The sequence below is a fragment of the Mandrillus leucophaeus genome, unplaced genomic scaffold, assembly GCF_000951045.1.
Source record: "Mandrillus leucophaeus isolate KB7577 unplaced genomic scaffold, Mleu.le_1.0 Scaffold1590, whole genome shotgun sequence".
NCBI lineage: Eukaryota > Metazoa > Chordata > Mammalia > Primates > Cercopithecidae > Mandrillus > Mandrillus leucophaeus.
In genome coordinates, this window is record NW_012101577.1 from 115,307 (window position 1) to 143,239 (window position 27,933).

General features: G+C 39.6%; 1 protein-coding gene and 1 pseudogene across 7 annotated transcripts; both read right to left on the bottom strand.

The window, feature by feature from the left end:
- Positions 1 to 1,439: 1,439 nt before the first annotated feature.
- On the bottom strand, positions 1,440 to 20,627 carry SPIN3 (spindlin family, member 3). 6 transcript variants are annotated; one of them, XR_001005592.1, is made up of 6 exons: positions 20,225 to 20,627; positions 19,720 to 19,946; positions 9,311 to 9,523; positions 3,631 to 3,711; positions 3,342 to 3,472; positions 1,452 to 2,245 (listed from the first exon to the last, which is right to left on the bottom strand). XR_001005592.1 is itself a non-coding variant. In XM_011975861.1 (3 exons), exons 2-3 carry the CDS (start codon positions 19,942 to 19,944, stop codon positions 19,168 to 19,170), a joined length of 474 nt encoding a protein of 157 aa, XP_011831251.1. In that variant the 5' UTR covers positions 19,945 to 19,946; positions 20,225 to 20,627; the 3' UTR covers positions 15,831 to 19,167. The 6 variants fall into 6 exon arrangements, 4 of the variants coding, with proteins under 4 accessions (XP_011831251.1, XP_011831247.1, XP_011831250.1 ...); XR_001005591.1 differs by lacking the exon at positions 3,342 to 3,472 and having other exon boundaries at positions 1,440 to 2,245; positions 20,225 to 20,564; XM_011975861.1 differs by lacking the exons at positions 1,452 to 2,245; positions 3,342 to 3,472; positions 3,631 to 3,711; positions 9,311 to 9,523 and adding an exon at positions 15,831 to 19,416.
- Positions 20,628 to 24,018: 3,391 nt separating this feature from the next.
- On the bottom strand, positions 24,019 to 25,198 carry LOC105536447 (annotated as a pseudogene). Its single transcript, XR_001005593.1, has one exon. The product of XR_001005593.1 is annotated as a peptidyl-prolyl cis-trans isomerase D pseudogene (transcript).
- Positions 25,199 to 27,933: the final 2,735 nt, after the last annotated feature.

Here is a 27,933-nt window from a genome sequence, read left to right on the forward strand (position 1 = left end):
GAGGCTGACAAGGAAAACAAACAAACAAACAAAAATTTGCCTTACAACCAATAGGGCAGAGGTCGGGATGGGGGCAAATGGGTGAGAACTAACAAATTAGCTCAAATTTTGGTCTCTCCTGGCCTCCTTCCATCTGGGAATTGGGGGAACCTTCCAGTAACAGCCGGGAGATTGTGCTTTTGTGGTGAGTGGGGGCACAGTGTGGAGGAAAAGAGTGAAACTCTGTAAAATATTTGAAAAGATTTATTCTGAGACAAATATGAGTGACTATGGCCTGTGACATAGCCCTCAGGATATCCTGAGAACATGTGCCCAAGGTGGTTGGGGTGCAGCTTGATTTTATACATTTTAGGGAGACATGAGACATTTAAATACATTTAAGATACACATCGATTCGGTCCAGAAAGGCGGGACAACTGGAAGCGGGGAATGCTTTCAATTTATAGGTATATTTGAAAATTTTCTGATTGGCAACTGGTTGAGTTATTATCAATAAAATGCAATGTCTGGGTTATAGTAAGAGATTGTAGACACCAAAGTTTCATCATCCTGATGGAGCCCGGCTTCAGAGAGAATACATTAGAATATTTCTTATCATACTTAAGGTCTGTGTTTATGCTAATGTTGGAGGGTATAATGAGGCAGGTCCGACCCCCTCACTTTCTGTCATATCCTGAACCAGTTTTTCAGGTTAAATTTTAGAGTGCCCTGGCAGAGGAGGATGTCCATTCAGATGGTTGGGGGGGCCTTAGAATTGTATTTTGGGTTTATAGTAGTTTAGTCTTTTATGAGAATGAAAGCCCGGGGTATGGCTGTATGGTTAGCGTGGGTTGGAACTCCACAGTTTATTTGTAGCCGGTAGAGACAGCTTAGGTTTGGGATGACTCTGCCTAATCCATTTCCTGTGGAATTGTTCCCCGTCGTGGTAGGCACTGAAGGGTCTGAAGAGCTACCTTATTGAATGGTTCATTTTTAACTTTTCCTAGTCCTTAGAGCTCCTAGATGTGTGTATAGGCCTAAGGCCATAGGGATTCCCCTTATAGGGTAGTAAATGGGAGGGGAAGGTAATTATACTGATGTGTATAGTTCTCAGAATGAAAACTGTGTCACAGTCCAAGTCTTTAATCGCTTGGTTCAAGAATGCGATGCTTGGGAGAAAACATCTTGGTGGACAGTCTGAATAAATTGGGAATCATAACTTTTATGGAGTTTTGATAGATATTGAGAATACTGTACATTGTTTGGAAAGGAAATTCAGTGGAAAATGGAGAATCGAATAAGTATGGAGCGAGTCCTATCTAACTAACCTTCGTTAAACTGTAAATCTTTAGATCTATTTTCTTTTTTGTCCTTACAAAAACTATATCTGACTAGAATTATTCTGTGTGATTGGTACATGGATATTTCTACTACTATTAATCTTTATAACCTTCACACTGTTAGAGACATGGTTTTGCATTAATTAAACATTTTATCTAAAAATATTACATCTCTTATAAAAGTGTACATATGTAAAAAGAGAACAAATTTTCGTTCCATTGCAATTTCTCTGAGGAAATTAAAAGGCTGCCTTCAAAGTAAGAGGTTAAAACAGAAATGATTCTAAAAGTTAATGTCCTAATGATCAGCAGAAGATGGCAACTTCAGTTAGGTAGAGAAAAACTTGTGAGTGGCTATGGTAACTTAGAGAAACTTTCAATTTAGTAGGGAAGAAAAACGTATCATGGAAGACGTGAGCATACTGATGCTAAAACAGTTTTACCTGCCACTGAAATTTATGCTCTAGAGGGAAGAGAAGACTATCTCATCGTTCTTGAGGGAAGCTGCTAGGATAGCAATGGCCCATGACTGTTTCACTGGGGAGAGTATGAAATAATCTTTAAACTCAAATAAATGGACCAAATTAAATTTGTCAGTATAGATTTAGTAAAATCAGATTGATAGCCAATAATTACAGAAAGAAAAAGTACCACATTTGTTCACAAAGTCCAATATTTTGTTCGTTTAAAACACAGCTTTGAGTGGAGCTGTTACCTATTTATGTAATTTTTCTTGTTGAAATGAACAAAATAAAATTCCCTAAAAACTGTAATAAAATCAGAGAATTGTATACCTCCTTACCAGAGACTATAAAGCATCTATTGAATATGGTGAAACTGGGACCAGGTCAAAGGAGGATGTTGAGCATATCTTCTGTAACCTCAAACTTAGTCTAGAACTCCAAAGGACCTACCCAATATTTTACCTGGAAAGATAATAAATAAATATTTGAATTAACAGGTCACCCTATTGAAATTCATGTATGAGTACACATTATATGTGTATGACAATGTTCTTGGTGACATTATTCATAATAACCAAAGTTTGGAAACTGTTCCAATATATATGAACAAGGATTTGCTAAATAAATTATGCTTTATTCACACAACGGAATACTATATAAAGAAGTAACTGTGTATAAAAGAACCTACAAACATGTTCACGTTCTATTAAGTGGAGAAATTTATAGAGGAGGATATATACTATGGTTCCATTTTTACAACTTCATATATGTGTACATAGATGGATTTAATGTACAGGTGTATATATGCGTTCTCTGCCTCTCTAGTCCTCTCTCTCTGTGTCTCTACAAACGTGTACATGTGTGCACACAAATACACAGAAAGGAAATGCTATGGTTTGAATATTCCCTCTAAAACCTATGTTGAAACTTTATCTCCAATATGGCAGTATTCAGAGGTATGGCCTTTAACAGGTGATTGGAACATGAGGGTTCTGCCCTTGTGAATGGATTAATCCACTGATGGATTATCATGGAAATAGAACTGGTGGCTTTATAAGAAGAGAAAAAGAGACCTAAGCTACCATGTTAGCATACTTAGTCCCCTTGCCATGTGATACCCTGTGCTACTTCAGGACTGCAGAGAGTTTCTACCATCAAGAAGGCCCTCACCAGATGTGGCCCCTCAATCTTGAACTTCCCAGCCTCCAGAACTGTAAGAAATAAACTTTATTTTTTAAATAAATTTTCAGGTATTTTGTTATAAGCAACAGAAAACGGTTTAAGACAGGTGCCACGAGTGAGAGTGAACCTCCAGAGTTTATGATCATTTGATGCCTAGGAGCTGTGTTGGACTTGACATAGCCAAACCTTGATCCGACTGTTGATGGCCTACATGTGATATAGGAAATATATTGGATATTGTGATTGTCTTTAATCAAACCATAAAGCTAGACCACACTGCTTTAGGCATAGACAGAATTTCCTCTAAAGGTAATATGTTGCCACTGTCAGATTCAATGTATGAATATGAAATAAAGACCTAGAAGGCAGTCCTTACATTGATTATGAATGAAGAAAAAAATACTCCTTCCAGTATCTGGGGCTGGTGAAAAATTTGGCCTTGATCTCCACCTTGTGGAGAGATGTGGAGATGCTCTAAACACTTCCAGTGATTGGAAGGTGAGCTGTCTGAAGCCAAGTGAAGGCAGAAAAGGAAGACAGACAGGAGAGTCAACTTGGTAAGAGACTCTGGGATTGGTCTGTGCCTGAATAGTTATAATTATATTCAGTGTAGCATTTTCCTTCTTATACTCCAATACTTTCAGTAAAATCTTACAAATGCTTACCTTATGCCCACTCTTAGGATTAAATAGAAAAGAGGCCATGCTGTTGGTTTCACAGCAGTCACCCATGAAGAACAGCTGTTCCTAGGACAGATGATTGCCCAGGGTTTAGCACCACCAGAAGCAGGAACATGCTACCATCACAAGACGGGAGCAGAAGATCTGAGAGGCTTGTTCATGAGCACATGTGGGGATAATAACATTAAGGATAAATAATCTGAAGGCTCTATAAATGGTGAAACCCTTTTAATTAACAGTATTTACCTGAGGACAGGACTCAGTGAGGTAAATATGATTTTATGTGGAGTCTTGCAATAAGTTTGTCTCCCAGCCTCCAGCCACTCCAGCCCTAATATACATATACCCTTTATACTTCTAGACCTTTTAAAGCATGCATCTGATCCTATTGTCACTGCTCAAAATCATCAATACTTTCCCTTCTGCCTGCAGAACAGATTCCAAATTCCTTAAACTTTCATTGAAAGGCCATTGTAGATTACAGTGTTAGATTAAACACAACATATATTTACAACCTCAGCAATCTCTATACATCTTTTCACAATCTTTAGGTATATGAGAGTCCTAGCTGTTCTACAAAACCTGACAGTGTAATTTGGCAAACATAGTAATTTTGGCTTTTATCCAGCTTGGCCCTGCTGGTTTTTTTTTCAAGAGGTCTGAGTCTGCATTGGTTACCAAGAGTTTCTTAGTCAAGCCCTACCTATATGGCAGTCAGTAGGAATTTCTGCCAGAGTATGGTGAACCAATCATTGAGATTCTCCAGTCCATCATGGATTATTCAGTGAGAGAGTAAAAGTAGATGAAGCATCATCAGTTTGCCACCATCTTAACCTAGAAACAAAAACACAGCAAAAAGGAAAGGACACTAAAAGAACCAAGCAGCAAACAAAACAACCAGTATTCCAAGTGAGATTTATTTTTTTATGTTCTATTTTTCTGTTAGTGGCCTCTTAAGTTGCAAAATATAACTGAATATGAATTAAACTGTAAATACATAATTGACTCATTTATCTATTTTTCTCAGAGACAAAGGCATAGTGCTAGTTTTCTTTGAAAACATTCTAAACCATGCTAAAACATGTCCAGTTTACAACCGGCCTTTAGAATTTGTATAGGGCTGATTTTCTGCTTCGAAACTGATGCTATTATGTCTCTTCCAGCTTTACTAAAAAGGATTTTGTACTGTATGTTTATATCAGATCTAAAGCCCTCACAAAACATGAAGACATAATTAAATGTAATCATTTTTGCTGATTCTCTGGACATGGTCCTAATGTAGATAAAATTAAGACCTCGTTCATAGGAAAAGTTGGTCATTCATCCAGTGTCTACCTATGATCATTGTTGTCCATACACTGACTTAAAATTGCCCCTTCACAATTCATGACACAGCACTGTCAACAACTTCACATGTGTTTTCACACTCTCATTCTGCTTGGATCCTCACTAAATCTTGTGACGTACTCAGAGCAGATTCGGGTTTCACCTGACACACCCATGTAACTATTCTGAAGAGAAGTTTGGTATTCTCTAGCAAAATCAAAGATGTGCCCACCCTATGACCCAGCAATTCTAGGCATATGCACAACAGAAACTCATGTGCAAAAGGAGAAATGTTTAAGGATATTTTAGAACAAGAACTAAAAAAAAAAAAGAAAGAAAAAAAAATCCCAAATTGACAATTACCTAAATATTCATTCTTTGGGAATATATACATTGCAGTACAGCCACAAAATGGCATTTTATATATCCATATGAAAAGGTCACAAAAATAGAGTGAAAAAAGCAGGATACAAAAATACTGGCATAGTACATGATATGGGTAAAAATTTAAAACACAAAAACAATATATATTTTGGGGATACATATATAGTGAAAAAATAAACTAATAGGAAGGACATATCAACTACAGTTCAATGACAATGGAAAAAAAATGGGGTTGGAATAAAATAAGAACTAAAAATATCTCTCTTTTTTAATTTCCTTCACAAAAAAAAGGGACAAAAGAGAAGAGGCAGCAGCAGTAGCAGTGTGGCTTGGGAGTCAGACACACTGATTTAAGATGTGACTCCTATAGGACCTTACAGTTACTTTAAACCCTTTCCACTCTCTGGACCTGTTTCATACTCTACAAATGAGGAGGGAGACTAGATAATCTCAAGGCCCACACAGCTCTTAAATTCTGTTTTTCTGTCCTTACCACCAGTCCTTGTCTGTATATGCTTATGTTCTTAATTTCCATATACCCAGTTAACAATCTTCTGTACATCTAAGTAACAAATTGGCATTTCCTCTCCTGGTACAGAATGTTACGGGCATTAAAAATTAAAAAAAAAAAAAAAAAAGAAACATATTAGTTAATTTTTTTTTTTTTTGTAAGTGCCAGAAAATGAAAGCAATATATTGACTAATAATACTGGACAAACAGAGGGAAGAAGAGGCCTAAAGTCTCTCTAAATCCACAGATTCAGGACTGGTACAATGGCTCACACCTATAATCCCAGCACTTTGGGAGGCCGAGGTGGGCGGATCACCTGAGGTCAGGAGTTGGAGACCAGCCTGGTCAACATGGTGAAACCCCGTCTCTACTAAAAATACAAAAATTATCCGGGCATGGTGGTGGCTGGTATCTGTAGTCACAGATATTTGGAAGGCTGAGACAGGAGAATCACTTGAACCCTGAAGATGGAGGTTGCAGTGAGCCAAGATCACACCACTGCACTCCAGTCTGGGAGACAGAGTGAGACTCCATCTCAAAAAAAAAACAAAACAAAAAAAAAAACAAAAAAACCCTGCAGATTCAAATGTTATAATTATGATAAAGTTTTTGTTTGTTTGTTTCATTTTGTGATTTGGTTTCCCCCTGTGGGTACCTTTATTCTTATGCGTATCTTCTCTATATACTTTCAAAGGTGGCCAGCTAAAGGTCCAGATTTATGACATTATTAAGGTAAAGTTTATCAATGGATAAAAAGTTCCTCAGCTTCAAATCCCCAAAACTACAGCTCTAAACTCTCTTATAATTCCTATCATGGCATAGGTGAGCACTGCAGATATTAAACTGGTTTCTGGATTTTATACTTATTTCCTATCTGCATTTTCCTGCAAGAGTAATATTCACTCACTGATTTATGGTAACATTTTTTTACACTTACATATCCCATTGCACTTCACAAGTGTTTCTTTGCTCATTACATGACTAGAGCATCACAAAAAGCCTGTGAGGTGCATGGCTTGTCAGTACCATACCCCACCCTCAATTCCCTGTGCCTTTCATTTTGTTTCAGGAATTAATGGGTCCAAAAGGAAGATAAGTTGACTGACTTCCTCATGTCTCACAGGCAATAGATGATAGAATTGGAGCAAGAAGGTTCTCCATTATCTGTTGCTTCCCTCTGAGTTTGTTCACAATGTACAGCTAGGTGATGGGTGAGAAAACATCTTTGTTGTCCTGAGGCTGTCCAGAGATGGACACTTGACTCCATGGTTACTTGGAGAGGTACTACATCCTCTCAGAGTAAATGGGCTCACCCTGGACAGCATCACGGACCATCCAGGATCATGATGGCATTCTCAGGGCCAGAAGCAACATATGGAGAAACCCCTTATCCTGAATGCATCCAGGTCAGGCTTGAGCTATAACTTCTGCCCAGATTCAGGGGAGCTGGAGCAGGAAGTTTAGGGTCTGGTGTTGGGAGCCCAAGGTTGGAGTTCCAGCCCCACTGCTGATTGGCTTGGGGGATCTGGGAGACCTGCCACTTCCCTTCTCAGTTTCTTCTTATGAGAAAAGGGAGGCAAACATCTGACCTCACAGAAGCACTGGAAGTTATCATCTGAAAGAATGGCCATAAGATTATTACTGTCACCTCAGTTCTCTTCTCCAGTGCTTCTGTGGACCCTCGTGGCAAATCCCTTCTACTTGTCTTGAGAAGAAAATACCCAGGGCCAGCATTGCTTCTCTCAGCCAATCAGTTAGTCAAAAAGTACTTTCTGATGCCCCAGAAAGAACCTTGTCCGTGCTGGGCAACGTCTAGGATATAGAGAGGAATTCAATCACACAGCTGTTGCCTCTGAAGAGATCACAGAGAAGCTGTCATTCTGGGGAAACAGGAGGTACCAGTAAATACTGTAACAAAGGGATAAAAGATATAAGAGTACAAAGGAGTGATCAATCGACCAAGCTGTGGAATTAAGTAAAGACTTCAGATATGAAATGTTTAAGTAAGTCCTGTTTCCACCCAGGTAACGCAGTGAGAGGAAGCGCATTCCAGGCAGGAGAAACAAGTGCAAAAACCAAGAGACTTGAAACAACTTGGACTGTTGAAGGAAATGGCCTGAAATATAAGGACCAGGGAGTCATAGTAAATAATGCAGTAGTAAATAGTTAAGCTACAAAGGTAGAAAAGAGCCAGATCATGAAGGGCCTTGAATGCTGGGCTGAAAAAGTGGTCTTCATTCCAGGCAAATTATGTAATGCTGTCATGCAGTTTAGTGACCCCATTTGTCAAGGAAAATTACAAACTGCATTTTCATTCTGTGAAACTATCCACTTTAAAAGGCATCGTCAATTTCAGACAATACTGATATGTTAATATTTATTCCAAAACCTGCCTTTCCTTGTGCAGGGTGATAAGTTTTCAACAGTCACTCTTGAGACATCTGTTCTTTTCGTGCCCTCCAGCTGGTGGTACTCATGTGTGCAGGGTACTCACATTTTAGTGAATGAGGGGAAAAAGGAGAGTGAGAGAGAAGGAATAAGAGGTGAGGATTAGAAAACTTTGAGATTCTCTACCCTTCCCCCAGCCATCCCACTACTCTTCAGTTCTTTTCTCTCTTCCCATGCAGAATGGAATCTCCTAAGAAACAGTCACAATCTCATACAGGGTAACTGATAGCATGCCAAGTGTCTGAGGTTTTGGAAAGAAGTGGGCCAAGTACCATTTGAATTACTGTGTGGGTGAGTCTGATAGTTTGTGCGCAGTGATTTGTCTACTTCAGTGTTTAAGCAACGGAGGCCCTAAAGCCAACGAACATCCACAGTTATCAACAAATATTCAGCAAATAATAAATCAACAGATACCCATGGGAATCAACAGTTTCAATAGACCTGAGTGAGTGTGATGAGCAAAGGCTCTGCAAGGTCAGTACTATGCCAGGGTGGGGCTTGACTACTGGGGACCTCGCTGAGGCCATCTGCACGAGAAATATTTTGTGTTCCATACTAAATGCTGGTAAGAAGAGGCAGATCACCGAATGATAGCATCTGGGTGGTGCTTGGCTATGTATGTGTAATAGAGGACTGATATAATAGAGCTGTAGGTTAACTAGGGCTCTCCTTTCATTGGTCCTGACTTCCTTCTTTTATTTTAGTTTTTTAGAGATGGAGGTCTCACTATGTTGCCCAGATGGGACTTCAACTCCTGCACTCAGGGATCCTCTCACTTTAGCCGTCCCAGCAGCTGGAACTACAGGCACACACCAGCGCGGCCCTCTAATTTCCTTCTTTAATTAGTCAACCAAGCTTTGAGTTAGGCTTTCAGAGCCCACCTCCCCTCTCTCTCGTTCACAAAGGCACTGTTTTGTGACACTTGCTCCATCCATTCCATTTGCTTTCTGCTGTGTTATAGGGTGCAAACAGGAGATTAAAAAAATAACCTCTTACCTTCCAGATGTTTGCTGTTGGTCTCCTGGTCTCATTCATAACATTGGGGTGGGGTGAAGGAAACCATACTGTCCCTCAAAATCTTTCCAGCTTTAGAGATGTCTGAGGAAGAAGTGAGTTGCTGGTGCTCACACCGGTGGACACATTACTTTGATACAATGAAAAGAAAGTCATGTATAGGTTCTTGGTGGTGGGCAGGTTTATTCAAAGGAGCTGTAAAGCAAAAAAATACAGTGGAGGAGCTGACATTTGAGATTAAGTGAAAAAAAAAATTGTCACAAAGAGATTTACGGGGAGGAGGGAAACCAAAAAGGACTTCCAAGACATCACATTCTTCGTTTACCTCCTACCTCACTGATGGTGACTTCTCAGTCTCTTGTTTTGTCTCCTCTTCTCTCTGATCTCTTTAAGACCCAGGGCTCTGTGCATGGTCATCTGTTGTTCTCTATGTACACCCACTCCCTAGGGTGATCTCATACTCTCCCATGGTTTTAAGTATCATTTACATGGAGAAATTTCCAACTTATGTATCCAGCTTAGTCAGACCTCTCCCATGAACTGCACACTCCAATAACTGCTCAACAGCCCCACTTAATGTCCTAAAAACACCTTCAAACTCAACTTGTCCAAAACTGATTTCCTAGCCTCTCCTCTTCCTAGAACCCATCCAAACCACAGCCTTCTTCATCTCTATCAGTGGCAACTCCATCTTCCCAGTTTTTTTTGGAGCCATCCATGACTCCTCTCTTTCCTTACATTTGTGAGAAAATTCTACTTACTCTTCCTTCAAAATATACCCCCAATTTAAATACCTCTCACCACCTCCATTGTTACCTCTCAGATATCATAATCTCACATATGGAATACTGCGATACTCTAACTAGTTTCCCTGCTTCCTCACTTTCTCCTTTATAGCCCGTCCTTAAAACAGCAGAGAGATTTTTTAGAAACATAAATCAGGTCAATTATCTGCTGAAAATCCACAGTGGGTTTGTGGACATGGGATGCAACACCCAGGTTATGCTTCAGTGATGGACTTATCATGCTGCTTCAGCTCTCACCCCCATTAGAGATTGCCTCAGGTGCTGAAAGCAACCTTGTCCAAGGCTACATCCCTTCCTGGGGCAGCCCACATCCAAAGAGTGATTAGTGTAGGGGTTGAAAGGCCTGTAAATATTACCCCAACTCTGAACGGCCATTCTAGTTCCAAAGCTTCCTGTGGGTGTGGTTGACACTGTCACTGAGTCTTTTTCAGAGCTTCACTTTCTTTGTGCTCCTGCTTCTTTCCCATTTATTCCCCAGGTATTGACCCCAAGGGCACTGCTTAATAAATTTTCTACAAGATTAACTTTGTTTCTGGGTCTGTTTCCTGGGAAAACCCAACTTGTGACAGGCTCCCCATTTCATGCGGAGTAAATGTCAAGTCTTAAAAATGCCTTATATTATTTAGACCCTTACTTCCTCTCTGACTTCTCCTGTGTCTTTCTCCTTCACCTATGTAGCTCTAGCTAAATAAGCCTCCTTGTTAGTCTTTGAACATGCCAAAGACACACTTATCTCTTAGGCCCTTTCCTCTAGTAGTTCCTTTTGCCTAGAATGCTCTTTCTCTAGATATATGCTTGGCTAACTCACTTCCTTCATTTATTTGCTCAAATATTACCTTCTCCATGAAGTCCACCCCAATCTCCCTATTTACCATGGTGATCTACCACTTCCCTTCCCTCTTACCTTGTTCTAATTTTCTTTTTTATAACAGTTATCACTTTTTGACATCCCACATAATTTACTATGTTTTTTGTTTGTTTGTTTGTTTGGGGTTTTTTTTTAGTGTTAGCCTCCCCTTGCTTGAATGTAAGCTCCACGAGGCATCACTGAATTCTTTGTTCATGAAATATCCCAAATGCCTAGTTAAAGTGCCTGGAACAAAGTAGGCACTGAATACATTTGTTGAACAAATGAATGAATAAAGTAAATTTAACAGTAGGAACAAAGTGTGTGTAGAAAGAGGGTGATAGAGAGGGAAGAATATGAATGAGTCATGGAGAAAAATCACAGCTATGAATCACTTCTCCCTTGGTGCTAATGTTTCTTTCCCATTTCTTTATGCAAATATTAGGAAAAAATGATAATTAGAGCATTACTTGGCATCAAGGGACCTAGTTTCAGTCCAGCACTCTTACTAGCTGTGTGACCCTGGTTTCTTTTTTCTCTTTAAGCTTAATCTCCTTATCTGAAAAATGGAGGTAGTAACACTCAGCTTCCAGTATCCTGTGAAGATTAAGATGTGCCCAGCACATACTAGGTGTCCAACAAATGTTTACTGACATCCCGACATCCTCCAAAGGCAAATGATTTAAACTAATAATGCAAATGTCTTGTAGTATATGCTTGAAAATGTAACCAGAAAAATAGGTATACACATTCATTACATTATATGTGACCTTCAACTTTATGTTATGTACCTGTTTCATAGATTTGGGGTAGAGGAAGAAATCTGCCCCATTTCCATTTAATCAGTGACCTCTTAGCTACTTTACTTGCTTTCTAGGATAGCAACAGAAAAACATATTTAAGGCCAGGCACGGTGGGACATGCCTGTAATCCCAGCACTTTGGTAGGCTGAGGCAGGCGGATCACCTGAGGTCAGGAGTTCGAGACCAGCCTGACCAACATGGTGAAACCATGTCTCTATAAAAATACAAAATTAACCAGGTGTGGTGGTGCCTGCCTGTAATCCCAGCTACTCAGGGAGGCTGAGGCAGAAGAATTGCTTGAACCTGGAAGGTGGAGGTTGCAATGAGCCATGATTGGGCCATTGCATTCCAGTCTGGGCAACAAGAACGAAACTCACAAACAAACAAACAAAAACCATATTTAAAAACTCCAAAAAAAAAAAAAAATACCAGAAAACAACAGAGGTATAGTGTTAGCTGTGCAGAACAGTAGAGAAGAATCACAGGCCCTAGGTTTCAATGTTAAACACATTACTGAATTAATAGCTATGGATAAATGACATTAGGTATTCCAGCCTTTCAACTTGTTTTTTCCTCTCTAGAACACTCCTTCCTCAAATCATTGCATGGGCTGGCTTCGTTAGTTATTTGCTAATCCACTCAGGCCTTCCTCTGAAAACCTTTTGCTGAAGTAGTTCCCTTATTTCAGTTCATCTCTATCCATTGCTCTGCCTTTTTGTTCTTCATACAACTTATCACTCTCTGAAATCATACAGGTTATTTAGGTTATTTGTCTACATCTTTGTTGCTTTTCTCCCCTCTATGAGAATGTAAGCTCCCTGACAGAATGGACAGTATCTATCTCATTCATGACTATCGGGCAAATGCATCAAAAAGTAGCTGAATGAATGAATGAATGATTGCATTCAGGATAATAACCCTGCTCTCTTAACTGTCCAGTATTGTTATAAAGATTAACGAGCTCTCTGGGAAAACAAACTCAGTTCTTAGCAGAGATTAAAAGAGCTATGTACATCTAAAGAATTATTTAAATAATTTCTTTCACATTTCAGTAATAGAATTTCTAGACCTATATTCACTAGTTAAATGTCACTGGAGCATTGCTAAATATAAAGGTTAACCAAAAGGACATGTGGTTTACCCTCTTGAGAATTAAAGGGAATTCACCTTTATTAAGCATCTGTGCTGTACAATGCTACATGCTAAGGATATAGTTTCTCATATACTTCTAAACAGAACTGAGTAAAGAGTGTTACCCTCACTATCAAGAAGAGGAATAGACTCACAAAGATTAAGTAACTTGCTAGTACAGAGCTAGTAAAAGCTGGAATTAATGTCTAATCAGCTGACTTTATTGTTTTTTTCGCTTATTCCATCCTTTCTTGAGGAGCATGTGGCCCTCAGATCTGTGCTTCTTAGGCCAAGATCAAGCATACCATCTCCATTGTTGAAATGGGCTTATTTGAAAACAGTGAAAGAAAACAAAACTTTGCTAGTTTAGTCACTGGTTTCGTGAAATCCCAGTGGAAAGAGACATGGATAATTTGGAACTTTGTATGATTTGAAAAGCCAAGTTTTTTGCCCCAAATTAAGCTTAGTGAGAACAAGGGCAAGCAGATGGAAGACATATTAGGAAATAAGACTAGGGGCAAGAAAAACCTAATTTTCTAGATCAGTGTTTCCTAATCATTACTGATGATAAAGAATCACCTGGGGTATCTTGTACAGCTGTCCCAGGTCCCTTCCCAAGAGATTTTGATTCATTACATCTAAGATAGGGCTCAGCAATTTATATTTAACAATTGCTCCAGGTAAATCTTATCAGGCAAGTATAGGAAATAATAACTCTGACCTCACTCAATTGCCACCTATAAATCAGTGATTTTCAATGTGGGGTCCCAGGACCAGCAGCATCAGTCTCATGTGGGAACTTGTTATAAATATAAGCCCGTGGACCCTACCCTAGACCTGCTAAATCAGAATCTCTGTAAGAGGGCCCCAGAAATTTGTATTTTAACAAGTTCTCAAGGTGATTCTGATGTGTACTAAAGTTTGAGAGCTACTGTACTAAATAATCTCTAATTATAGCCAATAATTAAAAAACCTTCGATTGTTCAACCCCCAGGTGCAAGAAGTAGCATAAGATGAAATAGAATGACCAGTTCAACCCCCAAAAAGGGCATCCACCCAAGATATGCCTCCAAGGGAGAACGTCTCAGAGAACACAAAGAGGTATTTGACCAAAAGAGTCACTCAACTGCTAGGATAGGTAGTCCTTGTCTAACAGGTTATGATATATGCTTTGGACCAGAAACTACTATGCATTGTTTCCTATTTCCTCCCTTTTTCAAATGGTAGTTTTGATTATATTTTTCTGGTTATCTCCTCACTACTGTATATTGGGTGTGTTGAGAAGAGTAGTTTATAATTTAAGTATAGATGACCAGACTGATAGGAAGATGGATCTAAAGATGGCTGCATATCAACTAGGGATCTTGAACTTACTGCTAAATGCAGTAACTGGATAAGACTTCAAGTTTTTCTCCTTTGGGGACATGAATTTATCACACTTATGTGTGGCATTTTTTGAAAGAGGATGTGTAGGAAGAAATGTGTCCATGGATGCTAGGTATTCAAATGAAGAAGCTATACTAGATATTTGTGATTGGTGAATAGCATTCATTCTTCATTTCCCCAAAGCCCTCGATTCTACTGGAAATCCACCTGGTTCCAGAGAGATACATCCTAGGGCAGGGGTTCCCAACCCCTGGGCCACTGACAAATACAGGTCCATGGCCTGCTAGGAACCAGGCCGCACAGCAGGAGGTGAGCTGCAGGTGGGTAAGCAAGCGAAGCTTCATCTGTGTTTACAGCTGCTCCCCATCACTTGCATTACCACCTGGGCTCTGCCTCCTGTCAGATCAGCAGTGGCATTAGATTCTCATAGGAGCATGAACCCTATTGTGAACTGTGCATGCAAGGGATCTAGGCTGCATGTGCCTTATGAGAATATAATGCCTGATGATCTGTTGCTGTCTCCCATCACCCCCAGATGGGACGGTCTAGTTGCAGGAAAACAAGCTCAGGGCTCCTACTGATTCTACATTATGGTGAGTTATATAATTATTTCATTATGCATTAGAACATAATAATAGAAATAAATTGCACAATAAATGTAAGGCATTTGAATCATCCCCAAACCACCCCTTCCCCTCACCCATCCTGTCTGTGGAAAAACTGTTTTCCATGAAACCAGTTCCTGGTGCCAAAACAATTGGGGACCACTGCCGTAGAGAGTTTAGGGATGGAACACATGACCTGCTAAGCCAATCAGTGTATTTCATCCCTGAGATTTTAGTGATTGATCAAAGTATCTGACCTAAGCCAGCAGAGAATACATCATAGGACACAGGCTATCTTTCTCTAGATTGGACTGCTGTAGCCTGGAACTGCTGGTCCAATTTTGCTACCATAAGAAAACACAGCCTGAGAATGAAACTGACACACAGAAGGAAAATCCTAAAGAATCATAAACACTGATCCTGAGCCCCAATTCAAACTATGCCTGAAGCCCATCTGAGCTCTGGATTTTTTTTTAATTTATATTGATCAATGCTTGGTAACTGTTTAAGCCTGTTTGAAATGGGTTTCCTGTTACATGCAGGCAAGTTCTGTTAGAAAAGGCAAATCAAAGCTATAAATATGAATTTGCATATGGCAGTAGATAAATAATTGTTCATTTCGTTTCTGGATTAATTATATAGTACCTTAACTTTCCCCACAGCTTCAATATAAATTGGTTTTCCTTTTAATTTCCCTCAGTAAAAATATATTGGCCTCTCTCAAGAAGTTCCTCTCACAGAATATATTATGTTCACATATATTTCACATTCTATTATCGAGAAAAATTGGACTGGCAGAAATTGTGGGTTGGTAGGGTCATGTAAGTTTTCATTAAACTGGGTTAGGGTTTGAAGGTTTGAATTAATTACACCTCCTTCCCTTCCAGATTATGAACCAATTAAAAAATATACACAGAAATCAAATAGGGATTAAGATATCAGCTTTAATATATTGTTCAGTGAAAAAAGCAAAATTCAGAACAGCATGTATAGTATGCCACCATTTGTGTAAAAAAAAAAAAAAACCTGATACACACATACCCACACACAATATGCTTGTAAATACATGGAATATCTCTGGAATGATACATAAGTAACTGGTAACAGTTGTTACTTTTTGAAAATGGGACGGGGGAACTGAGGCCAGGGGTGAGAAGGAGGAAAAGAGACTTTTTAATTGTATACCCTTTTGTACTGTTTGACTTTTACCATAGGCATGTGTTATTTTTCTAAAAAACAATTTATATATTAAAACTGTAAAAAAGAATAAAAATAGATACCAGCTTTATAGCTGATACAGCTGGATTGGAGAATACGGCTTGGACCTGAGGCTGAAATGAACTTCTACCATAAGTCTAAGGACTTTGGGATCCCCCACCCCAAGGAGAGATAGTTGGGTCTACAAAGCAGATGTTTACCCAGCCACGTAGTGAAGGTCTGCAGTTTTTCCCACATCTTGCTGTGTGGAACAAACTCAAGATCCAAGAGCCGCCTAAGCTGCCTATCCATTATAACAATTTTCTCAATCTCATCGAGTTATTCCTCCTCCCAAGCATAAGATTGAATGAGTGTAAGAGAAGATAGGTGGAACTTTCTTCCAAACATTTTTGAGAGATGCAAGTCTTTTCCTTTTCTTGAGTCAGGAGCATGGAGAGAGGAAGAGGATAGATCCCATCACACCCTTGTACATTTTCATTCTCTTAAGCCACAATGGTTAACGCTCAAGACTCTGGTCAACAAACAGGGCTGTGGCTGTCCCCTTCCAGGGAGTCCAACAGTATGTTAGAAAAGTTCTGCTCCCATCAATGTAAGATTGGTGAGCAGTTCTGTTTTTGCCCCCAAGAGGCTCTGAAATAAGTCAAAATAGAACAGTAATTAAATTAACTCCAAGGCTACATTACACCCTAGGCTGAAAATTTGATCACAATTGTAGCCCTAATTTACAATTATGTCCAGCCATATTTCCTGACATAGCTGACAACAATTATACAATGACTCCCAAAGATAGCATTAAAATACTCCAAATAATACAATATCAACAACATAATAAAAATGCCTTAGTTTGAATTATATGACCTCGCCCCCACCCCATCAACTATTAAACTCCAAGGGAAAAAGGACTGCTCAAAATTAAATTTCTAATTCAAAGTCCAAAAGAATTAACATCCAAAATTCTGCCTTTCCAATTTCTCGTTTTTCTCATTTCAGCCATATAGATCTCACAAAGATGTCTGCCCAGATATGGGGTTCCTTCAGCAGCTGCAGCCTTGGCTGTCTTCCTCTTGACTGGGTGTAGTTCCTTCAGGACCTCAGGAGTTGAATTAATCTAACCCCACAATTGCATATCATACATATTAAAGAGTCCAAAGGGTCAATAAGACATAAGATTATCACAATATCAACCTCACATCAAAAAAATTAGAAAGCACACTAGTCCCCACACACTAGAACAGTTTTTTAAAGCAAATGTATGACCCCAGGACTTAGAACATAGGGCAATACAGACTCACATTGCTGTTGTCAGTCAAACATCATAGTAGACACTTAGTGGCATTAATAAGCAAGAGTAGACAGATAAAACATAGGAGAAAAGAGAATATCTTCTTTGTTTCATCCTCAGCAGGATGCCAATCTGTGCCGGTAGTCTGGACTCCATGACCTGTGAACTTAAACTAATTTGGAAGATATCTTGCAGTACAGTCCCAATATGATTGTACTGCCTTGAGTCCCAGCCCCAAATGTGCAGAAGTCCATGGCCTTATTAGGCTGTTACTCCTATGGAGCTTCTGTGAGAACCCCAGTGAGAAAGCATTGGTTTTGGCCAGGTGCTTCTCTCAAAAACCATACTTATATTTCAACTTTTCTTTCCTAGGCTTTGGTTAACCTCCACCAATGCCTCTTTAATAATGGAAAGCTCAAAGGCCCTTCCATTGTTTTCTTTTCTGCCACAGTAGAACTCACCCTTATGTGCATATGAGTTTCTTAGGGACAGCCAAGAAACAGGATAGAGTTAAAAATCAAAACACTAACAAAAATCTATTAGATTTCTATCTACCAATGCCAGCACTTAAAACATGATTAAGCCTACAGATTACCTACCACTGACTGTGTTCCAAGTTCTGCTGGGATACCACAATAGATGAGCCCACCAGTCCCTGCAAGGAAGTATAGCCTGCTTTCAGCCATTCTTGGTTCTCACAAGTGCCTTGCCCACTTAATATGCTGGGACTCTGAAGTCTCCTAAGAATCAAATCTAAAACTTCTGAGTCTTTCTTAGCACAGCAAAGAAATCTGTATCTCAGCTTGATTCTAGGTTTCTGTTCTTTCATTTTGAGGTTCTGGACAGATCTGTCAACCCTTGCCAAACTCAGCCTTTGCCTTGTGACTGAGGATTCTAGCTAGAGCCTGGCTTAATGCTCCTCTGGGCTGGCAAAGACTACTTGTGCTAAAGTCTGCCTGCACAGCTTGTATCAGTTAAAACCCACTCCATGTCTGCAGATACCAGCCAGAGCTATTGGAGACAAGAGAGACCCTAATGCCACTGATGACTAAAACCTTTCACTTAAGCTCCACCAGAAATCTGAATCTCTCCACTTGGAGTTTGGTCCCTAAATGCTTGTCTTCTTATCAGTTTTGCAAAGTTTCTCAGCCTATGCTTAGGTACTAAAATGCAAAGTAATTACCTTCTTAAATCTAAAACAGGTGAGCAATAGGTGAAAGAACCAGAAAGAGAGCAAAATTATTAACCTTACTTTTAGTACAGTTAGAATTGAGAATGCAACTTGAACAACAGACCAAAATGGGCTTCCCACTCTTTCCCAAGTTAGATTTTTGAAGCCACCTGGGGGAGATTTGAGATTGCAAAGACACTTACCCAGCCAGTCACATGGGGTATCTCAGCAAGCTTCACACCTCAATGAGTGTAGAGTCCAAGTGCCAAAAAGAATGAGGTGAGAGGTGTTCAGCTACCTTTAATCTATTAACACCACCCAAGATAAAAAAAAAAAAGTATGAGCCAATGGATGTCAGGTTTCACCCTTCTCACTAAACAGTTAAATTGTGGACAGGAACCAGTGAAAAGCTTGGACAGATGGGCAAAAGGTTTCTTCCAAAAACATATGAGAGGGCAGAAGTTCCAATTTTTTGCCAAGCAAAACGTGCAAAAAGGGAGAAGATGGTTCTTACAAACTGGAAAGCAATCAAGACTTTTTGTGTCTACAGATTTAGAGTCTCATATAATTGGCAAATTTCAAGATGATCTCTAAGACGTTTTTACCAAATCGTAGACATAGATATGGAAATCATCATCAAATTTGATGAAGTACACAGAGGGTTTTGCTTCTACCTGATGAATGACCATGCCAGTTCTCTTGGAGCCATCGTCTTTGGCATACTCCACCTGTTTGCCTACCAGGCTGTCTATGACTTCTCCTGGCTCCCTCTCTGCGGGAGGAGAATCATTGGAATCTTGAAGGATGCGGAGGTCACCGTCTTTATAATCATCTAAGAGCTGGTACATATATAATACAGGATCTTTCTCATAGGTAATGTAAAACCATGTGTTCATGACAGGTGCCTGAGCTAAGACCATCCCCCTCCATTCATTTTTGGAACCTTCCTCTGTCTCAAAAATATGTTCCACTGCTTTGCCAACCATTATTTCTGCCAAGTGTGTATCACTGATTCTAGATGATGCAACTCTATTAGGAAGGACTTCAAGTGATGACACTCTTTCATCTCTGTGAAGTTCCAATCCATAAACACAGTCAAATCCATCATATTTGATAAGATACAGAGAGGGATTTACAGGTACCTGATCCAGAACGGTTCCTTTCCACTGTGTTAGAGGTTCATCTCCATCTTTCCATCCGTGCTGAATTCTACAGCCCACAATGTTCCTCCGAGGCTGGGAGGTGGGTCGGCTCCTATGCTTCTTGTGTGCAGCCTTCCTCTTCATCATGGTAACAGACACGCTGCCGTGGCCAGCGCCTGTCCCAGACCGCTGCCCTGCAGCTGCCTTTCCAAACGGGGTCTTCATGCCTGCGTGGAGGAGCACAGTTGCCAGGTGGACCGAGAAAGGAAATTAACAAAATCAGTGCATAACACGGAGACCTTTTTCTCCTAATCAGCGCACCCCGTACACCCACGCCCGTTTTTCCCGAAAGCTACATAGCAAAGCTGGAAATCAAGGCACCCTGGCTGAATGCCTGCAGTAACCTTCCTCCCCAGCTCAGTCTGGCTAAGCTAGAGCAAGAGATCTGCGGTTCGGTAAAATAGGAAGCATTTCCCCATTCCCCTCGCCCTGCTTCCAACACTACCCGGCCAGGAGGCGCAGATTCCCCACCGTCCCGGATTGCGGGCCTCAAGTGCCCAAATCGGACACCTCGCCGTAGCCTCAGCAGTGAGCCTATAGAGAAGGAATATCAGCGGGCTAGCAGCCCGGTGCTTGCAAAAGCTGGGAGAGGATGATCCGTAGGCAAGGAGTGTCTCTAAGAGGGCGGCGGGGCAGGCGAAGAGGACCGTGGCGGCGTCCCTTGCTCTTGGCTCCTGCGTCCTCCGCCTTCCTGTTGGCGGTGGCAGTTGCGGCGGCCGCAGCCCCTCTGCCACATCCGACTCGCTCTAGTCGCTGCCGAGCCGCAGTCTCCTCCCTCTTTTTCTAGCGCAGCTTCCGGCCAGTAGAGAGGCCTCCTCTTCCTGCCAAACACCGCGCGGCGCTCCTCCCCCACCAACCTCTACCACAGCCCTGGGCGTGGAAGGTGCTCTTAGGCTCTCGGTCCCTCAGCTTCCCCCAAATCAGAAGCTGGGGATCCCACAACCACCTCTCTCTCACTGCATAGGTTTACCTCCCCTGGCTTAGCACTCCCCCCTCCCCCCACCTCACCTCAACTCCCAGCGCCCCTGCCCCATCTGCTTTCCACCTTTCCGGAATTGGCACTTTCCTTTTCCCTCCCTCCCCGCGTCCCCCCACCCGCCATTGAAGGGGATTTGTTGTAGGACAAGAGAAATGCGCTAGTGCTCAGTGTTCAGGCTGCCATCTTGACCCAATCTACGTAATTTTTACTGACTTGTCATTCCCAGACTTAACTTCTTGAGGATTTCTTTTCTTTTCCCCTGATTGCAAAATAATTGCATGCACAATATTGACACTGTAAAATTCAGAAAATTGGCATGAAGAGAAAATAACTGTAAGCCGGCCTCCCATTTTCCAGGGCTCACAGTGAAATAATAACACTCAGGATTTCCTTTTCCTTTTTTCTAAGCTCTTACAAAGCTTGGATAATTTTGCATACGCACTTTCATGCCCTGCCTATTTGCATATAGAATAAACATTTGCTCAGTTTTTTTAGATATTTTCTGAGAACATGTTTTGTAGTAGCTTCATAAAATTCAGTATTAGGATTTTTCATAATTTTGCCGTTGCCTCCTATCTTCAGACGTTTAATTTTTAAATACCTGTAAATTGTGCTTTCGCATGAGTTATTCTGTTCACTTGAACAGAATAACCTAGACACTAAACTTATAACTCAGAACAATTGCTATAATTAAAACAGGATTTTGTGAGATCATAAATCTGTGGAGAAAGACATTATAGAAATGATTCCATCGTTTTTATCGTTACAGCCATCCTAGTGGGTATGAAGAGGTATCTTATTGTGGTTTTATTTTGCATTTCTCTAATGACTAATGAGAATGAGCATCTTTTTGTGTGCTTGTTGGACATTTGTGTATCTTTGGAGAAATGTCTATTTCAAGTGCTTTATTCATTTTTTAATTGAATTGTTTGTAGCAGGGCTGTTAATTGTTCTTTTTAAATTCTGGATAGGAGAACCTTACCAGATATATGATTTGAAAATATTTTATCCCGTTTTGTGGGGTGTCTTTTCACTTTCTTGATAGTATTTTTGATGCACAAAAGCTTAAAACTTGGTTGTGCTTTTGGAGTCACATCTAACTAAACGTTGCCAAATCCAAGTTCATGAAAATGTACCCCTATATTTTCTTGTAAAATTTTGTTTGTTTTTAACTCTTATATTTCTGTCTTTGACCCATTTTGAGTTATTACATATGGTGTGATGAAGACATGGTGTGATGAAAGGGGACCAAATTCATTCTTTTGCACACGGATATCCAGTTGTCTCAGTACCTTCTGTTGGAGAGACAATTCTTAGTTCATTTAATTGTCTTGGCATACTTGTTGAAAATCAATTTACTACAGATGTATAGGCTTATATCTGGACTCCTAATTCTATCTCATAGAATTGTATGCGAAAACCATGTTTTTTATTTATCCTTATGCAAGAGCCACATTTATTTTTTGATTACTGTAACTGTGCAGTGTGTTTGAAATCAGTAAGTGTGATTTCTCTGAAAATATTATTAAGATTTTATTGGCTACTCATGGTCCCTTTTTTTTTTTTTTTTTGAAACGGAATCTTGCTCTGTCGCCCAGGCTAGAGTGCAGTGACACGATCTCGGCTCACTGCAGCCTCCGCCTCCTGGGTTCAAGCGATTCTCCTGCCTCACCATCCTGAGTACTGGGGTTACAGGCGTGCGCCACCATGCCCAGCTAATTTCATGGTCGCTTTCGACTCCATATGAATTTTAGGATTGTCTTTTCCTTTTCTGAACAAAAGGACCATTGGGATTTTGATAAGGGTTGCACTGACTCTGTAGATAAACTTGGGGAGTATTGTTATCTCAACAATATTGCCTTACAATCCCTGAACACAGAGTTTCCAGAGGACATAATTTCCCACGAACAGAGTTTCCTATGAACACTGGGTATCTTGGAATTTATTTAGATCTTCTTTAAATTATTTCAGCAATGTTTTGTAGTTTTGGTTAGATTTATTTCTAAGTTATTTTATTCTTTTTGATGCTATGGTAAATGGAATTATTCACTGTGATGTTGTGAAATATATGTTTACTCTTTGATCTCCTTTTCTGGCATACAGCCCCTAAAACCCTTGAAGTATCCTGAGCGATAAGAGTGTCTTTTGTATGCTAATAAGATGACTGATGATTGGCAGACCCTAGATATCTTCAGGATGTGGGCTGTTCACTGGAAAGACCAGGGCATGATTAGAAGATTGGAGCAGAGAGGAGTTAAAGGTTGAATCGATCACCAATGGCCAATGATATCTACATAATGAAGCCTCCATAAGAACCCAAAATAACAAGGTTAAGAGAGCTTTGGGATAGCTGCACACCTGGAGGTTCCTGAAGGGTGCCTCTCTTGAACAGGGCATGGAAGCCTGGTGCCCCATTCTACATACCTTGCCCAATATATCTCTTCCTTCTGGGTGTTCATCTGTATCTTCTGTAATATCCTTTCCAATAGATGGGTAAATGTAAGTGAAGTGTTTCCCTGAGTTCTGTGAGCTTCTTCAGCAAATTAATTGAACGAGATTTATAGTTGTTCTGTTAGAAGTACAGATCATAACCTGGAACTTGTAATTGGCATCTAAAGTGCAGGGCAGTCTTGTGGGATTGAGCCCTCATGATTTTTTTTTTTTTTTTTTTTACAAACTAAACTGTCATCTCTTTATTCAATAAGATGTGTCTTTACAAGTTTAAAAAGACTGGACACCATTATTCTTTATGAATAATGCAGATAACCATTTTTAAAAACATTTTACTTGGTCGGGCATGGTGGCTCACACCTGTAATCCCAGCACTTTGGGAGGCCAAGGCAGGGGCAGATCACGAGGTCAGGAGTTCAAGACCAGCGTGACGTGACCAATATGGTGAAACCCCATCTCTACTAAAAATACAAAAATTAGCCAGGCGTGGTGGCATATGCTTGTAATCCCAGCTACTTGGGAAGCTGAGGCAGGAGAATCACTTGAACCCAGGAGGCAGAGGATGCAGTGAGCCGAGATCATGCCACTGCACTCCAGCCTGGGTGACAGAGCAAGACTCCATCTCAAAGAAACAAACAAAACCACTTTACTGACTGTATTGTGACACGTTTATTAAGCATGAACCCCTATCAGTACTCCTAAACTGTAAACAATAAGGAACTAAGGCGTCAAAAGAAACACATTAGGGATCATATTAATAGACAAAAAACTTTACATTTTCTTATTGCATTTACACAACACACAATAAGCAAAACTGAATGCTTTCTAAGCAAACATTTTTGCATATACTGCCTTCTCTTTCTCTTTCTGTGACTTTATCTTTTGTTTGACTTTCAACAGTTCTGCCTGGATAGCTTTATCTTCTGGTGCTATCTCCTCTGCTTTCTTAAGATCAGCCAATGCTTGATCATATTCTTTTAATCCTTGCCATCCTTGAGCTCTGCGGTACAATGCTTTGGTATTTGATAGGTCTATTTCAAGAGCCTCCAAACAACTGTCAATTGCTCCCTGCCAATTTGACATCTTCAGTTTACAAGCACCAATATTCAGTACACAGCTTAAAGCTGTAGGTTGCAGTTTGGCTCTATCTGCTGTCTCAATAACAGCCTTTGAACTGTCCACATATCTTAAAACTTTTGCATATTTTTTAATGGCCATCTCCCAGTTCTGGGATTTGAAAAAAGTATTTCCAATATTTTTTAAGTCTTCTGTTATTAATAAAATTTTATCTACATCTTTTAAATCTATATCCGCATCCTCAGGGAAATCTGGATGACTGCCGCCAGAGCCATCTTTTGGGAATATTCCCCAATCATCTCCTTCCTTCAATTCTCCACATTCTGCAATAATGCACAATTTAGCAGGTTTTTCACCTTTCACTTCCACATTTTCCAATATCCTTGTCACTCCTATTCCTTTAACTACTTGGCCAAACACCACGTTTCCCATCCAAATGAGGAGTTGGAACTGTTGTGATAAAAAACTGAGAACCATTTGTGTTGCAACCTGCATTTGCCATGCTTAGTAAACCCTCCCGATCATGCTTATAATGGAAATTTTCATCTTCAAATTTTTCACCATAAATACTTTCTCCACCTGTCCCATTCTGATTTGAGAAGTCTCCACCCTGAATCATAAATTTCTTAATAATTCGATGAAAAAGGCATCCTTTGAAATGGAGAGGTTTCCCAGTCGTGGGTCCAATGCCTTTTTCTCCTGTACACAGTGCACGAAAATTTTCCGCAGTTTTGGGTACAATATCTGCAAACAATTCTAAGACAATTCGACCAACTCGCTCCCCTCCGATGTCCACGTCAAAGAAGACTCGAGGGTTACTGGGGTTGGAGGGCTTGACTTGGGGGGACGGATGCGACATCTCGACTTGCACACGCATTTGGATGCAGATCCTCGTGGCCGCCCGGCAACTCAAACTCCTCCCTCATGATTTTTAAGCATTGATACTGTATCTTGTCTTAGTTCAGGCTGTTATAATAAATTACCATAGAATGAGTGGCTGAAATAATAAACATATATTTCTCACAGTTCTGGAGGCTGGAAAGTCCAAGATAAGAAGTACAGGCCAATTTGGTTCCCGGCGATAGGCCCTCTTCCTGGTTCCAAATGGCTGTCTTCTCATTGTACCCTCACATGGTGGAGAGCAGAGAGAGAGCTAGTTCTCTGGCCACCTCGATAAGAGCACTAATCCCATCCATAGGGGCTCTGCCCTAATGACTTAATTATATCCCAAAGGCTCCACCTTCAAATATTATCACACTGGAGATTAGGCTTTAACATATACATTTAGGGGACAGGGCCTCAAACATTCAATCCATAGCATATCCTGAAATTTGACTGAATCCTTTTAATTGTTTCAGTAGTTACTAATGGATTCCTTAGGATCATCTCTATATACAATGGTATAATCAGTAAATAAAAATAGTTTTACATTTTCCTTTCTAATATGGGTGACTTGTATTTATTTATTTTCCTGCTCAATTGCCCTGTCTAGAACCTACTGCAGTACAATGTTGAATGGAAATAGTGAGGGGGTATTCTTGTTCTCTTCTTATACTTAGGGGGAGAAGTTTCAGCCTTTGACTGTTAAATGTGAATTTAGCTCTGTTTTTTAGTCACATGTGTCTCTTATCTTGAAGAAGTTACCTTCTATTCCCAGTTTGTTGACAGTTTTATTATTATTATTATTAGAGGGTGTTGGATTTTGTCAAATGCTTTTTTGTGTCAATTGAGATAATCATTTTTTCCCTTCATCCTATTGAGGTATATTATTTTTATTAATTTTATAAGATTTTTTAATTGGAGTAAACTATACTATAACATAAAATTACCACTTTAAGAGTACAATTTAGTGGCAGTAAGTACATGCACATTGTTGTGCAATCACCATTATCCATTTTCAGAACTGTTTTGTTATCCCAAACATAAAATATGTACCCATTAAAAAATAATTCCCTATTCCTCCCTCCCTCAGTCCCTGGTAACTTCTTTTCCTTGGTGCCTCATACAATGAAATCATACTATATTTGTTCTTTTATGTCTATTTCACTTAGCATACTGTCTTCAAGATTCATTTATGTGATAGCATTTATCACAATTTCATTCTTTTTTAAGGCTGAGTAATATTCCACTGCACTTATATATCACATTTTGTTTTTCAATTCATCTGACAATAGACAAAATGTTGTTTCCACATTTTGGCTATGTGAATGATGATGCTATGAACATTTGTGTACAAATATTTGTTCAAATCTCTGGTTTCCTTTCATTCGAGTATATACTGAGAAGTAGAATTACTGGATAATATGATAATTTAACTTTTTGAGGAGCTGCCAAACTCTTTTTCACAGTGGCTGTACCATTTTACATTCTCATCAGCAATGCACAAGTATTCCAAATTCTCCACATCTTCATTCACAGTTTTTATGTATTTATTTTTGTAATAGTCATCATAATGAATGTACAGTGGTACCTCATTTTACTTTTGACTTGCATTTCGTTAATGATTAGTGAAAGTGAGGATCTTTTTATTCTTTTATTGGCCATTTGTATCTCTGAGAAATACCTATTCAATCCATTTGCCCACTTTTTCGTTGGTGCTTGTTTATTATCATTAAGTTGTAGGAATTCTTTGTATATTCTGGATATTAATTTCTCATTGGATATATAATTCACAATTTTTGTCTCATTCTGTGAGTTGTCATTTCATTCTGTTGATGGTGTCCCTTGATGCATTTATTTTAATTTTAATAGAGTCCAATGTATCTCCTGTTTCCATTCCTGTGCTCTTTGTGTCATAGCTGATAAATTGTTGCAAAATCCTATTTCATAATAGCTTTCTCTCATGTTTCCTTCTAACAGTTTTACAGTTTTAACTCTTATGTTTAGGTGTTTGGTTCATTTAAGACAGCATAGTGTAAGGTATATGGTGTATATGATGTAAGGTAAGGGTCCAATATCTTTCTTTTGCAAGTGTCCATGTAGTTTTCCCAGCATTGACTGTTAAAAATATTTTCTTTCCTCATTTAATAGTCATGGCATTCTTGTCAAAAATCACTTACATAAATAAGCAAGAGTCTACTTCACAGCTCTCTTTTATTCCATTGGTCTATATGTGTGTGTTTATACCAGCAGCACACTGATTTAGTGCTGTAGCTTTGTAATAAATTTGAAATCAAGAAGTGTGAATCCTCTTTGTTCTTTTTAAAGAATTTGTTTTGTTTTGTTTGTCTATTGTCTCTTGTGGTTCCATAGGAATTTTATAAAAAGTGTTTAAATTACTTTAAAAACCTTGAAACCTTATTAAGATTTTGATAGGAAATTCATTGAATCTGTAGATAGCTTTGGTTAGTATTGTCATCCTGAAAGACTTCTTTTAACATTTTTTATAGGGCAGGTGTAGTGGTAATGAACTTCCCTGACTTTTGTTTGCCCGGGAATATCTTAATTTCTCCTTCGATTTTGAAAGACATTTTTGCCAGATATTGAATTCTCAGTTGAAAGATTTTTTTCTTCATCAGTCTATCATCCAATTGCCTTCTGATCTTTAAGATTTTTGCTGAAAAATTGGCTGAAAGTTGGAGAGAGGTGGAGCAAGATGGTGGGACAGGGCTCTCCTGTGATTGTCCCCGCACAGAAACATCAATTTG

What these genes read in the sequence shown, in the direction of transcription:
- SPIN3 (XM_011975857.1), bottom strand. Translation starts at nt 19,944, where the DNA reads ATGAAGACCCCGTTTGGAAAGGCAGCTGCAGGGCAGCGGTCTGGGACA.